Source organism: Lynx rufus, unplaced genomic scaffold (genome assembly GCF_022079265.1).
Source record: "Lynx rufus isolate CCGP_SWC_20201006 ecotype Redwood Valley unplaced genomic scaffold, mLynRuf1.p SCAF_10, whole genome shotgun sequence".
NCBI lineage: Eukaryota > Metazoa > Chordata > Mammalia > Carnivora > Felidae > Lynx > Lynx rufus.
In genome coordinates, this window is record NW_025814824.1 from 32,107,055 (window position 1) to 32,125,879 (window position 18,825).

An 18,825-nucleotide genomic window follows, 5' to 3' on the forward strand; every position below is an offset into this window, starting at 1 on the left:
TGTATCCTTTGGGTAAATACCTAATAGCGCAATTGCTGCGTTGTAGGGTAGCTCTGTTTTTAGTTTTTTGAGGAAATTCCATACTCTTTTCCAGAGTGGCTGCTCCAGTTTGCATTCCCACCAATAGTGCAAGAGCGTTCCCCTTTTAGAGATCTTGATTTCTAAATTTTACCTGATTTCTATGAAGAGAAATCTAGAAAACACCTAGTAGTTTGAATAAGGGAGTATATATGTAAACATGGAAAATGTTTATGGAAGTTATTTTTTTAAAGATTTTATTTTTAAGTAATTTCTACACCCAATATGGGGCTCGAACTCGCAACCCTGAGATCAAGGGTTGCATGCTCCACTGACTGAGCGAGCCAGGAGCCCCTTCTATACCATATGTTAAGAAAGAGTAATTATTCAGCAAAGTTCAAATCCTTAAACATTGTTAAGAGTTTTCATAATCACATGAAAACTGTGTGGTCTTCCATGCTCTTACAGTGTACCCTCACTCACTCTCGCTCTCCCTCTCTCTCTTCCTCTCCCACTTAAAATAGCAATGTCAGTTTACCTCAGAAACCAAGGTTCTTTTTGTTTTGATTTTTTAGTAAATTATTTTGAAGTATTCTTTTTAAAGTATACTAGCTTAATTTAATAATTATCTTTTTTTTTAATTTTTTTTTTAACCTTTTATTTATTTTTGAGACAGGGAGAGACAGAGCATGAACAGGGGAGGGTCAGAGAGAGGGAGACACAGAATCCAAAACAGGCTCCAGGCTCTGAGCTGTCAGCACAGAGCCCGATGTGGGGTTTGAACTCACAGACCGCGAGATCATGACCTGAGCCGAAGTCGGCCGCTCAACCGACTGAGCCACCCAGGCGCCCCATAATTATCTTGTACAGTGCCTGACACAGTATTATTCTAACAAGTACTCTACCTGGATTGTTTTATATAATCCTTATAAAAACTCAGTGATGTAGATACATTTTTATGTGTTAAGTGGAAATAACTGAGATTTAAGAGTAACTTGCCTAATGTTGGACTGTTAGTAAGTGGTAGATCCCAATTCAGGAAAGCACATACTTGGCAACCACTCTACCATACTGTAATTTTGAGAGAAGCATTCTTATAAAATATCTATATATTGCATATAGGGTTGTTAATGAAAATGTTTTCTGTCAATCTCTCCAATTATGATTGCTTTTTGCAGAACAGATACCTTGAACCAAAGTTCTTTACCTGTCCATGAATGCCTTTGTGCCCTTTTTCTCTGGGGATAATCCATAGCTCATTAGTGTTACACGACATTTAAATAGGTTAAACTGCTTTTAACAGTGTCAAGGCTCTACCGTGGGATTGAAATCAGATGGAAATTCCACAGCATCACTTGGGACTTGCAGGGTTACTTATGCTAGGCTGTAATTAAAAGCTCATCTGGGAAGTGTCCTAGGATAAAGTCATTGCTTTCAGCATTCTTTAAGATTTTTCAAGCTATTCCTACCCTGTGGTGCATGCCTTTGAGTACCTTTGCGTAGCCTCCATTATTGCACAGAATCACTGAGCCAGTTCTAAATAAAATCAAGTGGTATTTTAGATAAAAGTAGTTTTTCTATAAGGGAGCAGCACTGATTTTCTTAACTGTATTGATATAGTGATCTATTTCTGAAGGAGTCCCAAAAATATTTTAAGCAGTTTCAAGATGTAATGGTTTCTGGGTTTTGATGAGAGAGAGTAGGAGATTTTTAATCAAGTCAGTGTCCTGTTGGTATTGAGTATAGGGAGCAGCAATGAGAGGTCCAAACTGTCCTATTGTTATGTGTATTTACCAAAGACTTAGACTATTTCCTTCCAACTTTCTCTGACATGCCATTTTCTGAATGGATTATAATCAGAAGGAGGCAGAAGAAGTTAGGGCTGTAACTTTATCATTGCTCTTCTGCTTACTGCTTAGAAGAATGACTTTACATATTGATTTCACCTTTTCCTTTTGTTTTTTTTGTTGTTGTTGTTGTTGTTTTTTTAGAGTGTGTGTGGTAACAGGGGAGGAGCAGAGGGAGACAGAGAATCTTAAGCAGGCTCCGTGCTCAGCACAGAGCCTGATGCAGGGCTTGATCCCACAACCCTGGGATCATGACCTGAGCCAAAATCAAGAGGCTCAACCAACTGAGCCACCGAGGCACCCTCACCTTTTTAAGTTTATACTTATACATTGTCCCTTTACATTAGTGTTTCTCAAAAGGCTGGTCAGCAGCACTTCAGATTCATGGAGGAAAGTTGTTTAAAATGTAGATTCCAGAGAGACACTAAATTCACCCCCACTCCTGTATAGGGTGCACCTGGGGTAGGACCCAGGAATCTGCTTTTCAAATAGGTACCCCAGAGACGTGTTAAGTTTTCAGAGTGGTAGTTCTTTCATAGTTCAGGCATTAGAATCAGAATTTGGTTTGAATTCTAGGTCTTTGGTTTATTGGTAAGTTTTTGTTTTGTTTGAACTCTTGCAGCTTTAATTTCTTTATCTTCAAGTAAATATCTACTTGACCTATGCTTTTTTCCCTAATAACGTTGAAAAGTACCCAGTAATAATAGAATCAAACTTTCTACATTTCATTTATTAAAGCCAGGTTGGTAGATACTCTTAAATAATAGAGTTTTATCTTTAACATAGGTATTTAGCATAATTATGTTGTTTATATTATTAAAATATAACGGTAGTTATCTACCATTGTTAATGTCTTATACAAATGATATTATTACCATGTAATATGTAAAGCCCTACTATAAGCAATTATAAGTTATTCTTAATTGTCTGAGTATGCTTTGCATTTAAGGTGTGACATTTTATTAAGCTGTTACATTAAGGTGTAACATTTTAGTAATGTTATCAATTAGAATAAGAAATGCTTTTTGCGTGCGGTATGACATTAAAGACGTGCTAAACTAGAACATGCCTCCAGGTGAATGATGTTCTTATTTAAGCACGCTGTCTCCAGGAAGCCACGTTTTGAAGGAAAGTTTCAGTGATACCACTTTGTTAATACAGTTTGAGTCTAAAATTAGCATTAGCCTACAAGCCACATAAGGAAATGTAGTAATAAACCTATTTTTGAAGAATAATACTCAATTTCCCTTAAATTTAACTCCCCTGTCTTTACTCAGTGGTTGTTTTGTGAGTTGAAAACAGACTTGGCTTTGCTAAACAGAGTTTAGAATAATCAAAAGCATGTACTCTGAAGGATAGCTCTAAAAGATATCCAAATATTTGGAGCAGTGCGAATGTTACTGAAGAAACTTAAGCTTAGGGATTTTTAAAAATTTTAATTTAAGTATAGTTAACATACAATGTTATATTAGTTTCAGGTGTACAACATAGTGATTCAACAATAAACAGGGATTTTTTTTATAATTTTTTTTCTCAATATTTATTTTTGAGAGAGAAGGGGGTAGGGCAGAGAGAGAGAGAAGGAGACTGAGGATCCGAAGGATCTGTGCTGACAACCCAGAACCTAATGAAGGGCTTGAACTCACAAACCGTGAGATCATGACCTGAGCTGAAGTTGGGCTCTTAACCGACTGAGCCACCCAGGCACCCCTAAGCTTACAGATTTTTAAGCTTATCTAAGTAGTCTAAACTCTAAAGAATGAGTAGCTAACTAGAACGATTTATCTTACATTAGAGTAAAACCTTGACTTCAGGTTCTGAGAACAGGAAGTCATGTAATATAAGAGAAAGAAGGACCCTAGTTTCATACTTTGGTACGTTATAGAGTTGGCCCTCAGCACCATGTAGGTAAAGTTGACCTTGATAGATTCCTATCTCTCTGTGTTTCAGTCTTTGAGGATGTCTTGAGCCCTGTTTTAGAAGTTGTTCAGGCATCCAACATTTTGTAAAATATTTCAGTCACCTATAGTTTTCCCCTGTGCAAATGCTGAAAAAAGTCCGCAGCTTGGGCCGATTTGCAGAGGTTGTCTTCAACCATACACTGGACCTCAAGGGATGGGGAGAATGGTGTTTTGGGGACTGCCTATAGCTGTCTTGAGTACTGGCGTAATTAACAGTTGAACTGACTACAGGTTTTTTGTTTTTTGTTTTTAATTTTTTTTTTAACGTTTGTTTATTTTTGAGACAGAAAGAGACAGAGCATGAATGGGGGGAGGGTCAGAGAGAGGGAGACACAGAATCCAAAGGAGGCTCCAGGCTCCGAGCTGTCAGTACAGAGCCCGACGCGGGGCTCAAACTCGTGAACCACGAGATCATGACCTGAGCCCAAGTCGGACACTTAACCGACTGAGCCACCCAGGCCACCCAGGCACCCCAGCCTGGAGCCTCCTTTGGATTCTGTGTCTCCCTCTCTCTGACCCTCCCCCCATTCATGCTCTGTCTCTTTCTGTCTCAAAAATAAACAAACGTTAAAAAAAAAATTAAAAACAAAAAACAAAAAACCTGTAGTCAGTTCAACTGTTAATTACGCCAGTACTCAAGACAGCTATAGGCAGTCCCCAAAACACCATTCTCCCCATCCCTTGAGGTCCAGTGTATGGTTGAAGACAACCTCTGCAAATCGGCCCAAGCTGCGGACTTTTTTCAGCATTTGCACAGGGGAAAACTATAGGCGACTGAAATATTTTACAAAATATTTCAGGGTTTTTTTTTTTTTTTTTAACGTTTATTTATTTTTGAGACAGAGAGAGACAGAGCATGAACAGGGGAGGGGCAGAGAGAGAGGGAGACACAGAATCTGAAACAGGCTCCAGGCTCTGAGCTGTCAGCACAGAGCCCGACGCGGGGCTTGAACTCACGGACCGTGAGATCATGACCTGAGCCGAAGTCGGACGCTTAACCGACCAAGCCACCCAGGCGCCCCCGGGTTTTTGTTTTTAAGAACATCAAAAACAGTCTTTAAAAAGCCGGTATTAGCTCTTCATAGAATTCCGTGGTCCTGCTTAACTATCTAGCTCAAGGAAGGAGACTCAGAAGGATCTTTTCGAAATATAATGGTCATAGTTTATTACAGTTGATTAAGAGCCTTAGTTATATAAAAGTAGACTTTGTTATTTAATGCGTTACATCTTTCCAAACATTTGTAGACCTGGTATATCCCAAACACACTTAAGTTTGAACATGGTACCTGCTCCTCAATGAAAAGTCGTAAGTACTGTGATAGAAATATGCACCCCTAGCTTTTAGAGTACCTAGGGCTCTAAGAGTACAAGGTAGAGGAGATAACTTTTGTATTCCTGAAGGAGAATAGCAGGGTACCAAGGATAAGTAGGAAACATAACAGGGTTACCTGAGGGTAGATTACTATAGCTGGCGTGTAGGAGGTATATGGTGAGTAGTAAGCAGTAAAACTAAAGGTGAGTAAAGACTTTTCATTTAAACATGGCAGATTAAGATGGCTGTTTGTCTCCACTTCTTAAACCCTCCTAGAAGACAGTAAAAGAATAGATGCAAAAACCCCAAGGATAACAAATGAAATAGGAATAAAGTACACAGAAAAGAAAGCAGCTAACTTTTGGAAGGTACAAAGCTAATAGGTAAATGATACCTAACTTAGCAGGCTGGAGAAAACTGGAACCTAAAGGATGAGAAGCCAACAACAAGCAACTAAATTGGCATTGAAGAACCTTTGGAAGGCTCAGGCCTTGGATTTACGAGCTACTTTGGAGGTAGGCATATGGAACAAAACTGAGAACAAGAGGATTGGTTAATTTATATGAAAGAGCATTTTAACTACTCCCACCCTGCTCAGAGTTTAAACCAAGGAAGAGGGAGACTGTGTTAGGAAAATAAGAAGTAATGAAAGGAGATCCCAGCATGAAGCTGTGGAACAGGTATAGGCTTACAGAGCACACTAGTCCAGGTTAGACTAGGGTGAGGTCTCTAAAAAAGATGTTTTAAAGCCTGAAAGATTGGTTGAATGCCTGAAATGTCTGAATGTACAGGAGTTTTAACAACAGGGGCAGAATGGAGGTAAAGTAATGATAAATACAGAACAGTTAAGCATTCAACAGAAAACAAAGCTGTGGAAGAAAGGACAGGTATTAAAGCATACTTTATTTTCTTGTGATTACTATTTAATCAACATGTTTTAAAAATCATAAAAAACATAGTTTTACAAAGTTTGTATAATATTCTTTTTTTTTTTTTTTTAATTTTTTTTTTTTCCAACGTTTATTTATTTTTGGGACAGAGAGAGACAGAGCATGAACGGGGGAGGGGCAGAGAGAGAGGGAGTCACAGAGTCGGAAACAGGCTCCAGGCTCTGAGCCATCAGCCCAGAGCCCGACGCGGGGCTCGAACTCACGGACCGGGGCTCGAACTCACGGACCGCGAGATCGTGACCTGGCTGAAGTCGGACGCTTAACCGACTGCGCCACCCAGGCGCCCCAGTTTGTATAATATTCTTAAGAGCAACAAAAAGTTTGGGGTCCCTGGGTGGCTCAGTTGGTGAAGCATCTGACTCGATTTCAGCTCAGGTCATGATCTCACATTTGGGAAGTTCAAGCCCCACGTGAGGCTCTGCACTTACAGCTCCAAGCCTGCTTTGGATTCTCCCATCTTTCTTTCTCTCTGCCTCTCCCCTGCTCTCTCATTCTCTCTCTCTGTCTCTCAAAAACAAACAAACATTAAAAAAAAAAAAAAAACCAAGAAAAAGTTTGTTGAAGGAGAATGGGATTTAGATCATTAGAGTTGGAATCATGTCTCTGCTTCCTGCTCCTGTCCAGAAAACCTCTGTGCCTCATCTGTAAAATGGGGCTTAGAATAGCATACCTCTGTTCCAAGGATTGTAAATATATGTGCACACTTACAGCAGCACTATGTGTTAGCAATTATAAAGAAGAGGAGAATGGAGACAAATGAACTATACATGGGGACTGGGTAGAATAATAGTTTAAAGTAAAAAATCAAAGTTCAAGCATGTTATTAAAAAATACAGATGTAAATAAAAGAAATAGCTAAGAATTGAAAATGGTTGCATCTGGGGAATATGAGCCAGGAATATGGTGGGCTAGGGCAGGCTGTTTATCCTCACAGTAAGCCATGAGTGTTAACTTTTTGGATTTTGTACATATATGGGAAAACTGAAAAAGCAGGATAAGCCTTTTGTTTGGATTTTAACCTGAACCACAAAGCATTGTATTATTTATTATAGAAATCTTTAAATTTATTCAGAGATTGAGAGAAAAGTATAACAAACCCATGCCCTAGCTTCAACCATTATGAACTCCTAGCCAGTGTTGTTTAATCTAAACCAGCATCCTCAGGCACCACTGGATTATTTTGAAGCAAGTCTCAAACCTTACCTCATCTCAACCAGTAAATGGTCTTATAGATGGCCTTAGTAGCTATGGTGGGTGCACTGCTCCCTTCAGAAAAAAAACAAAAACAAAAAGATGACTAGCTGCAAGGAATGAATGCAGTTAGCTGATAACTTTTAGCAACAGCACTTAGATAGCTGCCGCAGTGTTTGAGCCAAGATCACGCTCTCCAGGCATCCTCCAATGAGTTAGTGTGTGTGACCTGGCAGTTTCTGCTCACTATGGGACCATGTAGTCAGTTTCTGTACAGGGCTCACTGTTGGACTGGTCAGCTTTGTCAGAGTTGTACCACATTCTGATGCTTTTCTTGCCCAACTCTCCTTTCTTCTTTCAAAGTGATGGATCAACATGGTCTAAGGGCTTTTGCTATCTAGTCCAACTCTTTCTCCATAGCTTTTAAAGGTTCACCTTCATCTTAACATCTCGGGGCATTCAGCTGGCAAAATAGCTGACAGGATTCTTTTTAAAGTGTATAAGAGAAGAACTAACATATCAGATCTCAGGCTGATATTCTTTAAAAGGTCTGTTTGTACGGTGGACCTTTGGCTGGTGTTTGAGAAATTCACTTTCAGGAGGATTCTTACCATTCCCTGACTTAAAAAAACAAACCCACTGTGTCTAAACTGCAGACAGTATGGTTTATACTGAACACCTGCTTCTGGGAGTCTGGAATTTTGGTACGTGCTAGGAATTGAGTGCTTATGTGACCAGCCCCTAATAAAAATCTTGAGTATTCTTTACTACACATCCCTGGTACATAATACTTCACACGTGTTGTCATAATTTGTTGCTGGAGGAATTAAGCATATTTTGTGTGATTCCACTGGGAGAGGATTCTGAGCTTGTACCCGATTTCTTCTGCTTTCACCGCGTGTGCCTTTTTTCCTTTGCTGATTTTGCTTTGTATCCTTTCACTGCAGTAAATCATAGCCATGGAAACAACCTTGTGAAAAAGAGTCCTGTGAGTTTCCGTAGTAAATCACTGAATCTTGGGGACCCTAGCAAGCCAACAAATCCCACATGAAATTTGTAATGATTCATGAATATCAAATGACCAGTCAATAGGCTGGTCTTTTCAAAAAATATATTTAGGTTGTCCAAATAGGGATCAAAAGCAAAATAAATCTACCCATTGCATTTAATTGATAGGTTAAGTTTCAACCTACAGATTTCACCCATTTTTCTCCCTTGCTAATTTATTTGCACAAGGCAAGTGACAGTTTATTCAGTTTTCAAAGTCTGGGCTTTCCTGATTACAACCCTGTAGTGGTATTTAACTTTTTTTTTCTGTTAATGTTAGTTTCCTGAAAGCTTATTAAAATTCCTTATTTGATAAGACTAGTTGAGAGATGATGTTTACTTACCTTTTGTAAGATACGGGGAGCCACATAATACCTGCTTCTTTCTCTTTTTTTATCTTAAGATTTCTGTGTTGTCATCCTGATCCATTTATTGTGAAATTTGCTATTAGCTTTTTTTTTTAAATTTTTTAAATGTTTTCGTTTATTTTTGGAGGAGAGTGAGACAGCATGAGCGGGGGAAGCGGAGAGAGAGAGGGAGACGCAGAATTTGAATCAGGCTCCAGGCTCTGAGCTGTCAGCACAGAGCCCCATGTGGGGCTCGAACTCACGAACTGTGAGATCATGACCTGAGCCGAAGTCAGATGCTTAACCGACTGAGCCACCCAGGCACCCTACTATTAGCTTTTAATGGTTCTACAGCTATTTATCTTTACCTGTATCCACTATTTTGTTGTCTTGCAAAAAGGATGATACCTCATTCTATCTTTCCCTCATTTACTAGCTATAATTCTTTCATAAAGAACTTTAACAAGCAATTGGTTCATATATAAAAGGATAAACTATTGATTCCTGAACTTTTTGAGTGTTAAGAGTAAGTTCTTTATCATCCTCCAAAGGTTGGTCAACAAGATTAAAAATCTTAAGTGTCATTATGAATAGATTTTAACACCTGATTTAAAGCTCTTGGTGCCCAAATTGTCCCCTCTCTGGCCTGGGGAGGCTCCTTTGGGTTGATTTTCACACAACAGTTCTTGAGGGCTTTTTGCAAATAGGTACAGCAGGAGTCCCCAGCTCTTCTATTTCCTTCACAGGCCTGGATTCAGCCATTTCTTCGTGGAGTTCTAGTTCTTTTTAGAGATGGTATTTAGAGTACATAGTCTGGGCTGCTCCATACTTGTTTAATCATATTTTTAGGTTTTCTGACTGGACACAGCTGGGAAATACTAAATATACCATAGTTTTATATTGATATTATTTCTAGTTAAATTTAAAGGGTTATACTTTAATCACTTTAATCTTCCATTTATTATTTTTTCTCTTGAAAAGCATGGTTCCTAATAACACCATTGATTTGCTTTATCCTATTCATTGTAGTTTCAGAATAGGCAGTAGTAATATTGCAAACAATATGATTATTGGAAAGTTGGTGCTTTTGTTTTTTACTTTATGTCCTTGGGAAACAACCCTGTATGGGATGTGTACTGTTAATTTAGTGTTTTTAAAGTGATTCCTGTCTATGTATTTAAGCCACCATGCTTTTGATTTTAAGGAATTTCTTACATTTTTTTTATATTTTGCTTTTATAAAACATTACATGATCTATAGGTAAATCTCCAAAACAAGATATATGAATAGAAGTGTCCATCCCGGTTTCTTCTATTTCTTACCTCTTTTTATAGTAACTGTTTATTAGTTTTGGTTTATCCTTCTGTTTCAAAATAAACATATATACATATATATACACATACATACACTCACATCTATTTTTATATGTATACAAGTGTATTTTTATGTTTGTATTTCCACACACTTATTAGGTATAAAGTAGTACACTATAAACTTGTTTGCATCTTGCTTTTTTTTTTTTAAGTTACTATAGAGCTCTCCATATATATTATTTCACTGTAGACAATTCTGTTCCTTTTTATAGGAACATAATATTCCGTTATGTAATTGTATCATGTTATTTCAAGTGGTTTTCTACTATGGACATTTGATTGTTTCTAGTCTTGCTATTATAGATAGTACATATATAAATAGGCTTGTGTATGTGTCCTTTTTTCTTTTTAATGTTTATTTCTGAAAGAGTGGGAATGGTGGAGGGGCAGAGATAGAGGGGACAGAGGATCCAAAGCAGGCTCTGCACTGACTGCAGAGAGCCTGATGTAGGGCTCAGACTCACAAACCATGAGATCATGACCTGAGCCAAAGTCAGATGCTCAACTGACTGAGCCACCAGGGCGTCCACCAATGTGTCGTTTCACAAGGATTTTTGTTATCTATGTTTGGGATGGATTCCTAGAAGTAGAATTCTGGATCAAAAGGTAAACATAGGCAATTTTGCTGGTTATTGCTAAATTTCTTTTTACAAGGGGACAATACTACTTTGTATTCCCATCAGCAATGTTTGAGGATACTTGTTTTCCCTCAACTTGTGAACAGACCATTATCAAACTTCACAAAATATTTTGAGGTATGATCATAAAGACAGGGAGCTATGTTGGGCTTTGACAATAGTCTTAGAGAAATGCAGGTCTTCACTAAGGAGGTACAATTACATTAAAGTAGTGTCAAAGGTATAGCATAAGGAGGACTTATTAACTGGATGAAGGCATTATAAGAGGAATCAGGGGTAATTCCTGAGTTTCTGGGAATATGAATAGTTTGCTCAGAGAATACCAAACATCAGATTATAGGATGGGAAATTCCATCTTGGTTGCCTTGAATTTGAAGTGCTTCTGAGATATCTGTTAGAAATGTAGTTGGATATGTGAGTCTGAAGAAAATTGGGATTATAGTAGAGTTTATGTGTTCCCATTCTGTTTACGCTAAGATGTCTGTAGATGAAGATGCTCAGGTAAATAGTAATAATATTTGAGTGTTTGGCATGCTCTTGATTTTGGTAAGGGTAGTTTTATGTGCCCCTTCCATGTTTGTGTTTATATACAGCATTGACTTAGAATCTTTTTGTGGCTGGAATTAGAAGAAGTATACTTAATTTTCATGACTTACCTTCTATAGACTAGTAGTATATACATATAGAGTATATGTATGTATAATTCTATTACGAAATTGTACAAATTTATTCCCTGGCAAATATAGCTTATATTCCCTTGCTGTGGTGTATGGGATGATTTATTTTGCCTTGTCTCTGATAAACATGATTTTATATACAAATTTGAAACTTTGGTCAAGTTTTCTACTTTAAAATATTTCCTTAGTATCTACTTTTGACAAACTTAGGCAAATGGAGAATTGTTTTGCCATTGAAATATGCTTTCTTCCTGTATTAAACATACAGAGATACATGATAATGTCATGATGTCAAAGTATAATTTTCACATTACAGCTGAAAAAGGAATCTCATCTAAAAGAATATTTTCTATTCTTATATGGTCTTAAGAATATTGAAGCAGTAAACAAGTTCACAAACTTCAAAATTAGAGAAGTCCTTAAAAAAATCTAGTTTAACTTCATTTTACAGGTTAGGAGAAATGTTGGTTATTTTTGTGACCAAACCATTGTGAAACAACATGAGTGTATAAGCCCCAAGTGTTAGAGACTTCTAAATTTACATTTGACCATTAAAACTTTTTTAAATGTTTATTTTTGAGAGAGAGAGACAGAGCACAAGCAGGGGAGGGCAGAGAGAGAGACACACAGAATCCAAAGCAGGCTCCAGGCTCTGGGCTGTTTGCATGGAGCCCAACACGGGGCTTGAACTCATGAACCATGAGATCATGACCTGAGCCAGAGTCTGACGCTTAACTGACTGAGCCACTCAGATGCCCCAAGATTTGACCATTAAAAAATGGGATTGAAATAGAAGAGCAGAACCATAAACCTGACGTTGTAATTGTCAGTTTCTTTCTTTATGATTATTTCTGTGGGATAATAACAATATCTTAACTAACATTTACTTAGCCTATTATGTACTATTTTAAGCACTTTACAAGTCTTCTCATTTTAGTTCTCAAAACAACCACATGACGTACAGTTAGTTATCATTAAGCTACATTTTACACATGACAGAGTATTAGTAAGGGTACAGAATTTTCCCAGGGAGTCCCAATAGCAGGAAGCTAAAATGGGAATTTAAACTCAGCCAGTGAAGACACCGGGATGATAAAGGACTCAAAACCTTTTTCTGTAAGTTGAAGATATTTTTACTTAGAAGATTGAGGGTGGTGGGGACATTGAGACCATCAAATATTAAGTCTTCTGTGGATAGAGTATATGGATTCCTTCATGGAATTTGGGCATAGAATGAGTTCCAAAGCTTATGTTCGATCCAGTATCAAGTATGTTCTCCTTTTTATGTCAGAGCTATGTGAAGATAGAATGGCTTTTCTTAGGGTTAAAATTTACCCCCTTGGGGCACCTGGGTGGCTTGGTCAGTGAAGCAGTGGTCTCTTGGTTTCAGCTCAGGCCGTGACCTCACTATTCACAGGTTAGAGCCCTGCATCAGGCTTCACACTGAAGGTGCAGGGCCTGCTTGGGATTCTCTTTCTGTGCCTCCCCTGCTTGCACTCTCTCAAATAAATTTGAAAAAACAACAACAAAAAAAACCTGCCCTCTCATCACAGTCCAAGCAGAGGTTACGTGATTTTTTGGAAGGCTTGTGGTAGAAGGGAATTAAGGCAATAAGAAGGTAAATAGACGAGATCCACTTTGAGGCCCTTTGCTAATCCTGAGATTTTTGGATGATTAACTAAAGATCCCACCTAGAATTAATACCCATTTACTCTAAATGAGTTAAATATACTGTGAGAGTCATAGGCTTTCATAATACTTGGTTTCTTCAGAAAAACCAAGGCTTTCTGCTAGAGATGCTTCCAATTTCAGACCCACTTACATTTTGAGCAGGCCACTCAGTTGGTTAAGGGTTAATGGTCTTTACTCTTAGTTTCTGCCTTCTTAATATTGTCACAGTAGGCCATGCTACTTATTCTTGTATTCTTAGAGCACACTAGGTTATCAGACTCGAGCATGCTTTTCAGTTACTAAGAGGATTTGTGAAATCAATTGCTAGGCCTTATTCCTAGATTATCTGACTCATTAGATCCAAAGTAGAGCCCAAGAATTTGCATTTGTAGCATATTCCCAGATGATGTTGATTCTGTTGATCATACTTTGAGAAACACCATTATATTACAGTAGTTTGGCCTACCCAAAAGACTGAGCTTTACAGGAGTAGGAACCAGACATTACTCATTTCTTTGCCCCCTACTCCCCAGCAATACATAGGGGCAACCGGTCTTAATTTTATAGAAACCACTACAGACTGTTACATTGCTGTCTTTGGCCTTGTTGATACCAGAAGTTAGGACTGAAAATTTAGAAAACTTCTAAAGCTTTAGGTTCAGATCAGTTTTGTTTTTTATGTTAAGCTTACCATTAGAAGCACAAAATCAAGATTCTGCTAGAATTATTTCGCACAGTTCCACTCTCTGATATATACAAGTTTCTTTTTCTTTTTTTTTTTTGCCATTACTAGACTACATGGCTACATGTAAGAACTAGAATTTTACCTCTCTCTTCCTGGAAAAATGGAGGCTATTAAAATGTGCTAAGTTGTGTAAAGCAAACAGCAGATCTCAAACTGATTTCAAGTTCAGGAAGAGGTCCACATCTAGTCCCGTTAAAGTAATTTTTTTTTAACATTTATTTATTTTTGAGAGAGAGAGACACACAGAGCATGAGTGGAGGAGGGACAGAGAGAGAGAGACAGAGACAGAATCTGAAACAGGCTCCAGGCTCTGAGTTCTCAGCACAGAGCCTAAGGCAGGACTCAAACTCACAAACCGTGAGATCATGACCTGAGCCAAAGTCAGACACTTAACTGACTGAGCCACCCAGGCACCCACTGTTAAAGTAATTCTTAAGTTTAGGTTAAAAAAATGGAATAAGAAGAACTTGTGTTTTTTACCTACCCCTACCCGCACCCCTCAAGCTAGCAAAGAATGTCTTACTAAAATTTTAGCAAGAACTTTATTCTGGCAATTAAAATCATGAAAAGATGTCATTTAAGTTAAACTAAGAATGATTTGATTCTTTATATGTTGCATATAGTTTTCGTCTTTGGTAGTAATCATAAGCAGCATTCTTTTTTTTTTTTTGTTTAATGTTTTTAATGTTTTTTTTATTTATTTTTGAGAGCAAGGGAGAGACAGAGTGTGAGTGGGGAGGGGCAGAGAGAGGGAGACAGAATCTGTAGCAGGCTCCAGGCTCTGAGCTCTCAGCACAGAGCCTGACGTGGAGCTTGAACCCACGAACTGTGAGATCATGACCTGAGCCCAAGTCTGACGCTTAACTGACGAACCACCCAGGCCCCCCCATAAGCAACATGCTTATGTGATTCTTCTCTTTTTCTCTCCTCAGATATCCAGAAAGTGGTACTGTAGAAATAAATGTCAAGGATCTTCGACCACGAGCTAGAACGAATTTGAAATGGAATGAACTAAATATTGGTGATGTGGTAATGGTTAATTACTCTGTAGAAAATCCTAGTAACAGAGGATTTTGGTTTGATGCAGAAATTACTGCACTGAAGACCATCTCAAGAACCAAAAAAGAACTTCGTGTGAATATTATCTTAGGGTAAGATGCTCTACACTGATACCCTATAATTACTGAAGTAATCAAGGAATGTAATTCTTAGGTATTACTCACATGTTCCTCAGTAAAAAAGATGTAATCTATGAAAGATAAAAATTTAAACATACTAAAAGAGAACTATTTTATACAAATTCTTGAGATTTTTTTCTTTCCTTTTTTTTTTTTTTTTTTTTTTTTATAAGAATGGCCCTTAAATGTCTATCACTGCTTTAAGACTGGAGATACTATTTGAAAGCATCTTGGAAATAACTGAGTATTAGAGAAATCCTTGCTTACCTCACAGAGGATGTATGTTGATGTAGTAGCAGTGACCATCAGCCTAATCAGCTATCTGCAGTACTTGTAAGACTAGCTGAAATTTTCCTTCATAGTAATTTTCTTAAGTTTACAGAATTTAACAAGCTTAACGAAGAGAATTCAAAATGTAAAACGTCACCCAAAATGCCAAATTACTTAACCGCTATTTCCATCATTAATTCACTAATTTACTTTTTGAAAAGTCTCTTAAACTGTTTCTAGTTCTTATAATGTTTAAGTAAACAATCTTGGATTATGTATTTTGTGCTCTGCTTTTTTTGTAGAATGAATTCTTAGAAGAACATTTCTGTTGAGCAGTGGGGATTCTAGAATGACCCTGGCAGTTGTGCGTGTGTGTGTGTGTGTGTGTGTGTGTGTATAAATATGTATGTATTTATATATGAAGCAGCCACACTAATGCTTGTCAAATTCTGATTAACAGAATTATTATATATAATATATATTGGATAGATAGTAATTTATATGTTAAATATAATGGCTGTGTTCTATCTTGTAACAAATCTGAGGTTAAGCATCTGCTTATGATTAGTAATACAAAGTAGGAGTCTATAAACTATAGCCTACTGGCTACCTGATTTTAGGAAAATAGTTCTTGGAATGCCTATCCATTTGCACATAATCTATGGCTGTTTTTGTATTGAAAAACATTGTTCAATGATTGCAATGCATACCATTACAGTAATGTGTACTGAAAATATAAGACTCCCTGGCCTGCAAAATCTAAAGTACTTACTTTCTGACTCTTGATGAAAAAGTTTGCTGACTCTTACAATAAAGAAAAATAATGTGAGGTGCTGATAATAACTTACACTTTAGAAAATGGTTTCTGAACTTTCTACAAACAGAATCACACTTCCAGGTAAAGATGTAACTCTCAGACTTCCAAGCAGCTTGAAATTCTGATAAGGATATAAATCATGAAGAAAAAGAAAAGGCATCTATATAAATTGGTTATATAGGGAGCCTTATAATGTACTTGAGTACAGGAAGTACAAAAACAGCATGTATACGTAATAGGAAGAGGTAACAGTACTCATAGTATAGAGTAAAAAAAAAAAAAAAAAAAAACCAGCTCACTATTTAAAAAGTTTTCCCTTAGTGATTCTGAAGTACAGTTAGAGTGGAGCACCCTGGCTTTAGGGACTAGAACTACAATTGAGTGGAAATTATAGATAGGCAAACAATTAGAACAATTATGTGATGCCTCTCCCAGTAGTGCAACATGCTGTCCTGTAACACGTTATGTTCTGTCATTTAAGGTTTTTTTTAAAAAATTTTTATTTAAAATTTATTTTATTACATTTACTTATTTTTGAGAGACAGTGAGAGCATGAGCAGGGGAGGGGCAGAGAGAGTGGGAGACACAGAATCTGAAGTAGGCTCCAAGCTCTGAGGAAGCATTCAGCACAGAACCCGACGCAGGGCTCAAACCCACGAACCATGAGATCATGACCTGAGCCAAAGTCAGACACTTAACTGACTGAGCCACCCAGGCGCCCCTGTCATTTAAGTATTTACTAGATGTGTTAGGAACATGAGAGCCAAAAAGGAGCCAGTGTGGTATGTGGCTTGTGGATAGAATTTTTTTTTCCCCATGTTTAAAAGTCTTTTCTCATTACTAGAAAGAGTGGATAAAAAATCAGAATGAAGGTATAAATGTATTCTGACGTTGATAGTTTGGAGCCTGTTCCAAACTTTGCTGTTGTGACATTATCCCCGTGTTCTGGTGCTTATGTGCATTAATTTCTGTGGGACGCATCTTGTCTAGAAGTAGAATTGCTGGATTGTAAAACCTGTACATCTTTAATAGGTAGGACCAAATATTTAAGGGGCTGTATCACATTACATTTCTACAGCAGTATTAGAGGTCTCATTGCTCTGCATTCTCATCCACACAATTTGTTAGACTTGAATTTTTGCTAATCAGGTGGGTGTAGAATAAAATAGTATATCATTATGGTTTTGATTTGTATTTCCTTGACTACTAAGGAGATTGATAACCTTATGTTTATTGTCAATTTAGATATCTTTTGTGAGGACTCTGTTCCAAACATAAATGTTTTGTTGTTACTAGGCAGTCTGTTATTAGGTAGTCTGTATTACTGATTTTTTTTATATTACTAATTTTTTAGGAGTTCTAATTGGGGGGCTTGGCCATTTCAGTTATGTGTAGAGAAAATATCTTTTATAGCTTTTTTCATGTTATGAATAATATTCTTAACCTTAAAACTATCTGAGGTGATGGAAGTTAACTTTTTGTGGTAATCATTTGTCAGTATATGTATCTATCAAATCATTATGGTGTATAGTTACACAGTATATGTCAATTACATCTCAATAAAACATGGCATTGGCAGGGGAAAAACTTTTTCTGCCCAGAATGCATTATTATTTTAAGCAGCTTTGTGGTTTTATCTTTCTTTAGTAGGCCTTTAATCCATTTGAAGTAGGTTTTTGTGTACAGTGTGAGGGTTTGACTTACCTTGATATATATGGATAATCATTTTTCCTTGCATCATTTATTAAAAAACCCATTTTGGGGGGGACCTGGGCGGCTCAGTTGGTTGGGTGTCTGACTTCAGCTCAGGACATGATCTTACAGTTCGTGGGTTCGAGCCCTGCATGGGGTTCTGTGCTGACAGCTCAGAGCCTGTAACCTGCTTTGGATTCTGTCTCCCTCTCTCTGCCCCTCCCCCACTTGCATTCTGTCTCTGTCTCTCAAAAAATGAATAAACATTAAAAAAAAAATGAAGGGGTGTCTGGGTGGCTCAGTCAGTTGGGCATCTGACTTCAGCTTAGGTCATGATCTCACGTTTGTGAGTTTGAGCTCTGCTGACAGCCCAGAGCCTGCTTCAGATCCTGTGTCTCCCTCTCTCTCTGCCCCTCCTCTGCTTGTTCTATCAGTAATGAAAAAAAATTTTTTTTGACAATTAAAAAAAAATAAAAAGCCCATTTTTGAGGGAGAGAGGCTAAAATAAAACCCACTTTTCCCTCACTGATTTTCAGTATCCCCTCTTATCAAGTGACTATATTTGATGCATCCATCTGATGTCTGTTCTATACCATGGGTCTATGTTGTGTGTCCTGATAGCAGTTCCACACTTTAATGATATGATACAACAGGGCTTCCTACCTTGCTCTTCAGTAGTTCTCTATTTTCTTAGGTCTGTGTGCTTTTATTTGAATTTTCCAAGTCATCTTGGTAATTTAAACATAAAAACCATTGGGAATTTAATACGTATTGTGTTGACTCTAATCCATGAATGTGCCTGTTCTCCATTTATTTAGGTCTTTAATGTGTTTTTCTCATGTTTTTATTAGGTTGAACCACATAAAATGTCTTTGTAGGTTCAAAATAATTGAATGTTGGCAATTATATGGTAGATCCTGATTTAATGCCGTCCAGAGATCTGATCTTATATGGGTGTCTGTTATCCTTATTTAACTTCAGGTACTACTTGTTATTCCTGTAAATGGTATTTTTATTTCATTTTCCTTTATTAGTGGTATACAAGTAACCTTTGATCTTGGATCTAGTAGCCTTACTAGATTTATTAGTTT

At 37.4% G+C, this 18,825-nt stretch overlaps 1 protein-coding gene across 2 annotated transcripts in view; it reads left to right on the forward strand.

Annotated features, from left to right (window-relative positions):
- UHRF2 (ubiquitin like with PHD and ring finger domains 2) overlaps window positions 1–18,825 on the forward strand; it is a 101,132-nt gene that overhangs the window by 23,070 nt on the left and 59,237 nt on the right. For both annotated transcript variants that reach the window (XM_047103333.1, XM_047103328.1), the window contains exon 4: window positions 14,710–14,928. In XM_047103333.1, coding sequence (XP_046959289.1) covers window positions 14,710–14,928 — 219 coding nt within the window. The remainder of the gene's footprint in view (window positions 1–14,709; window positions 14,929–18,825) is intronic.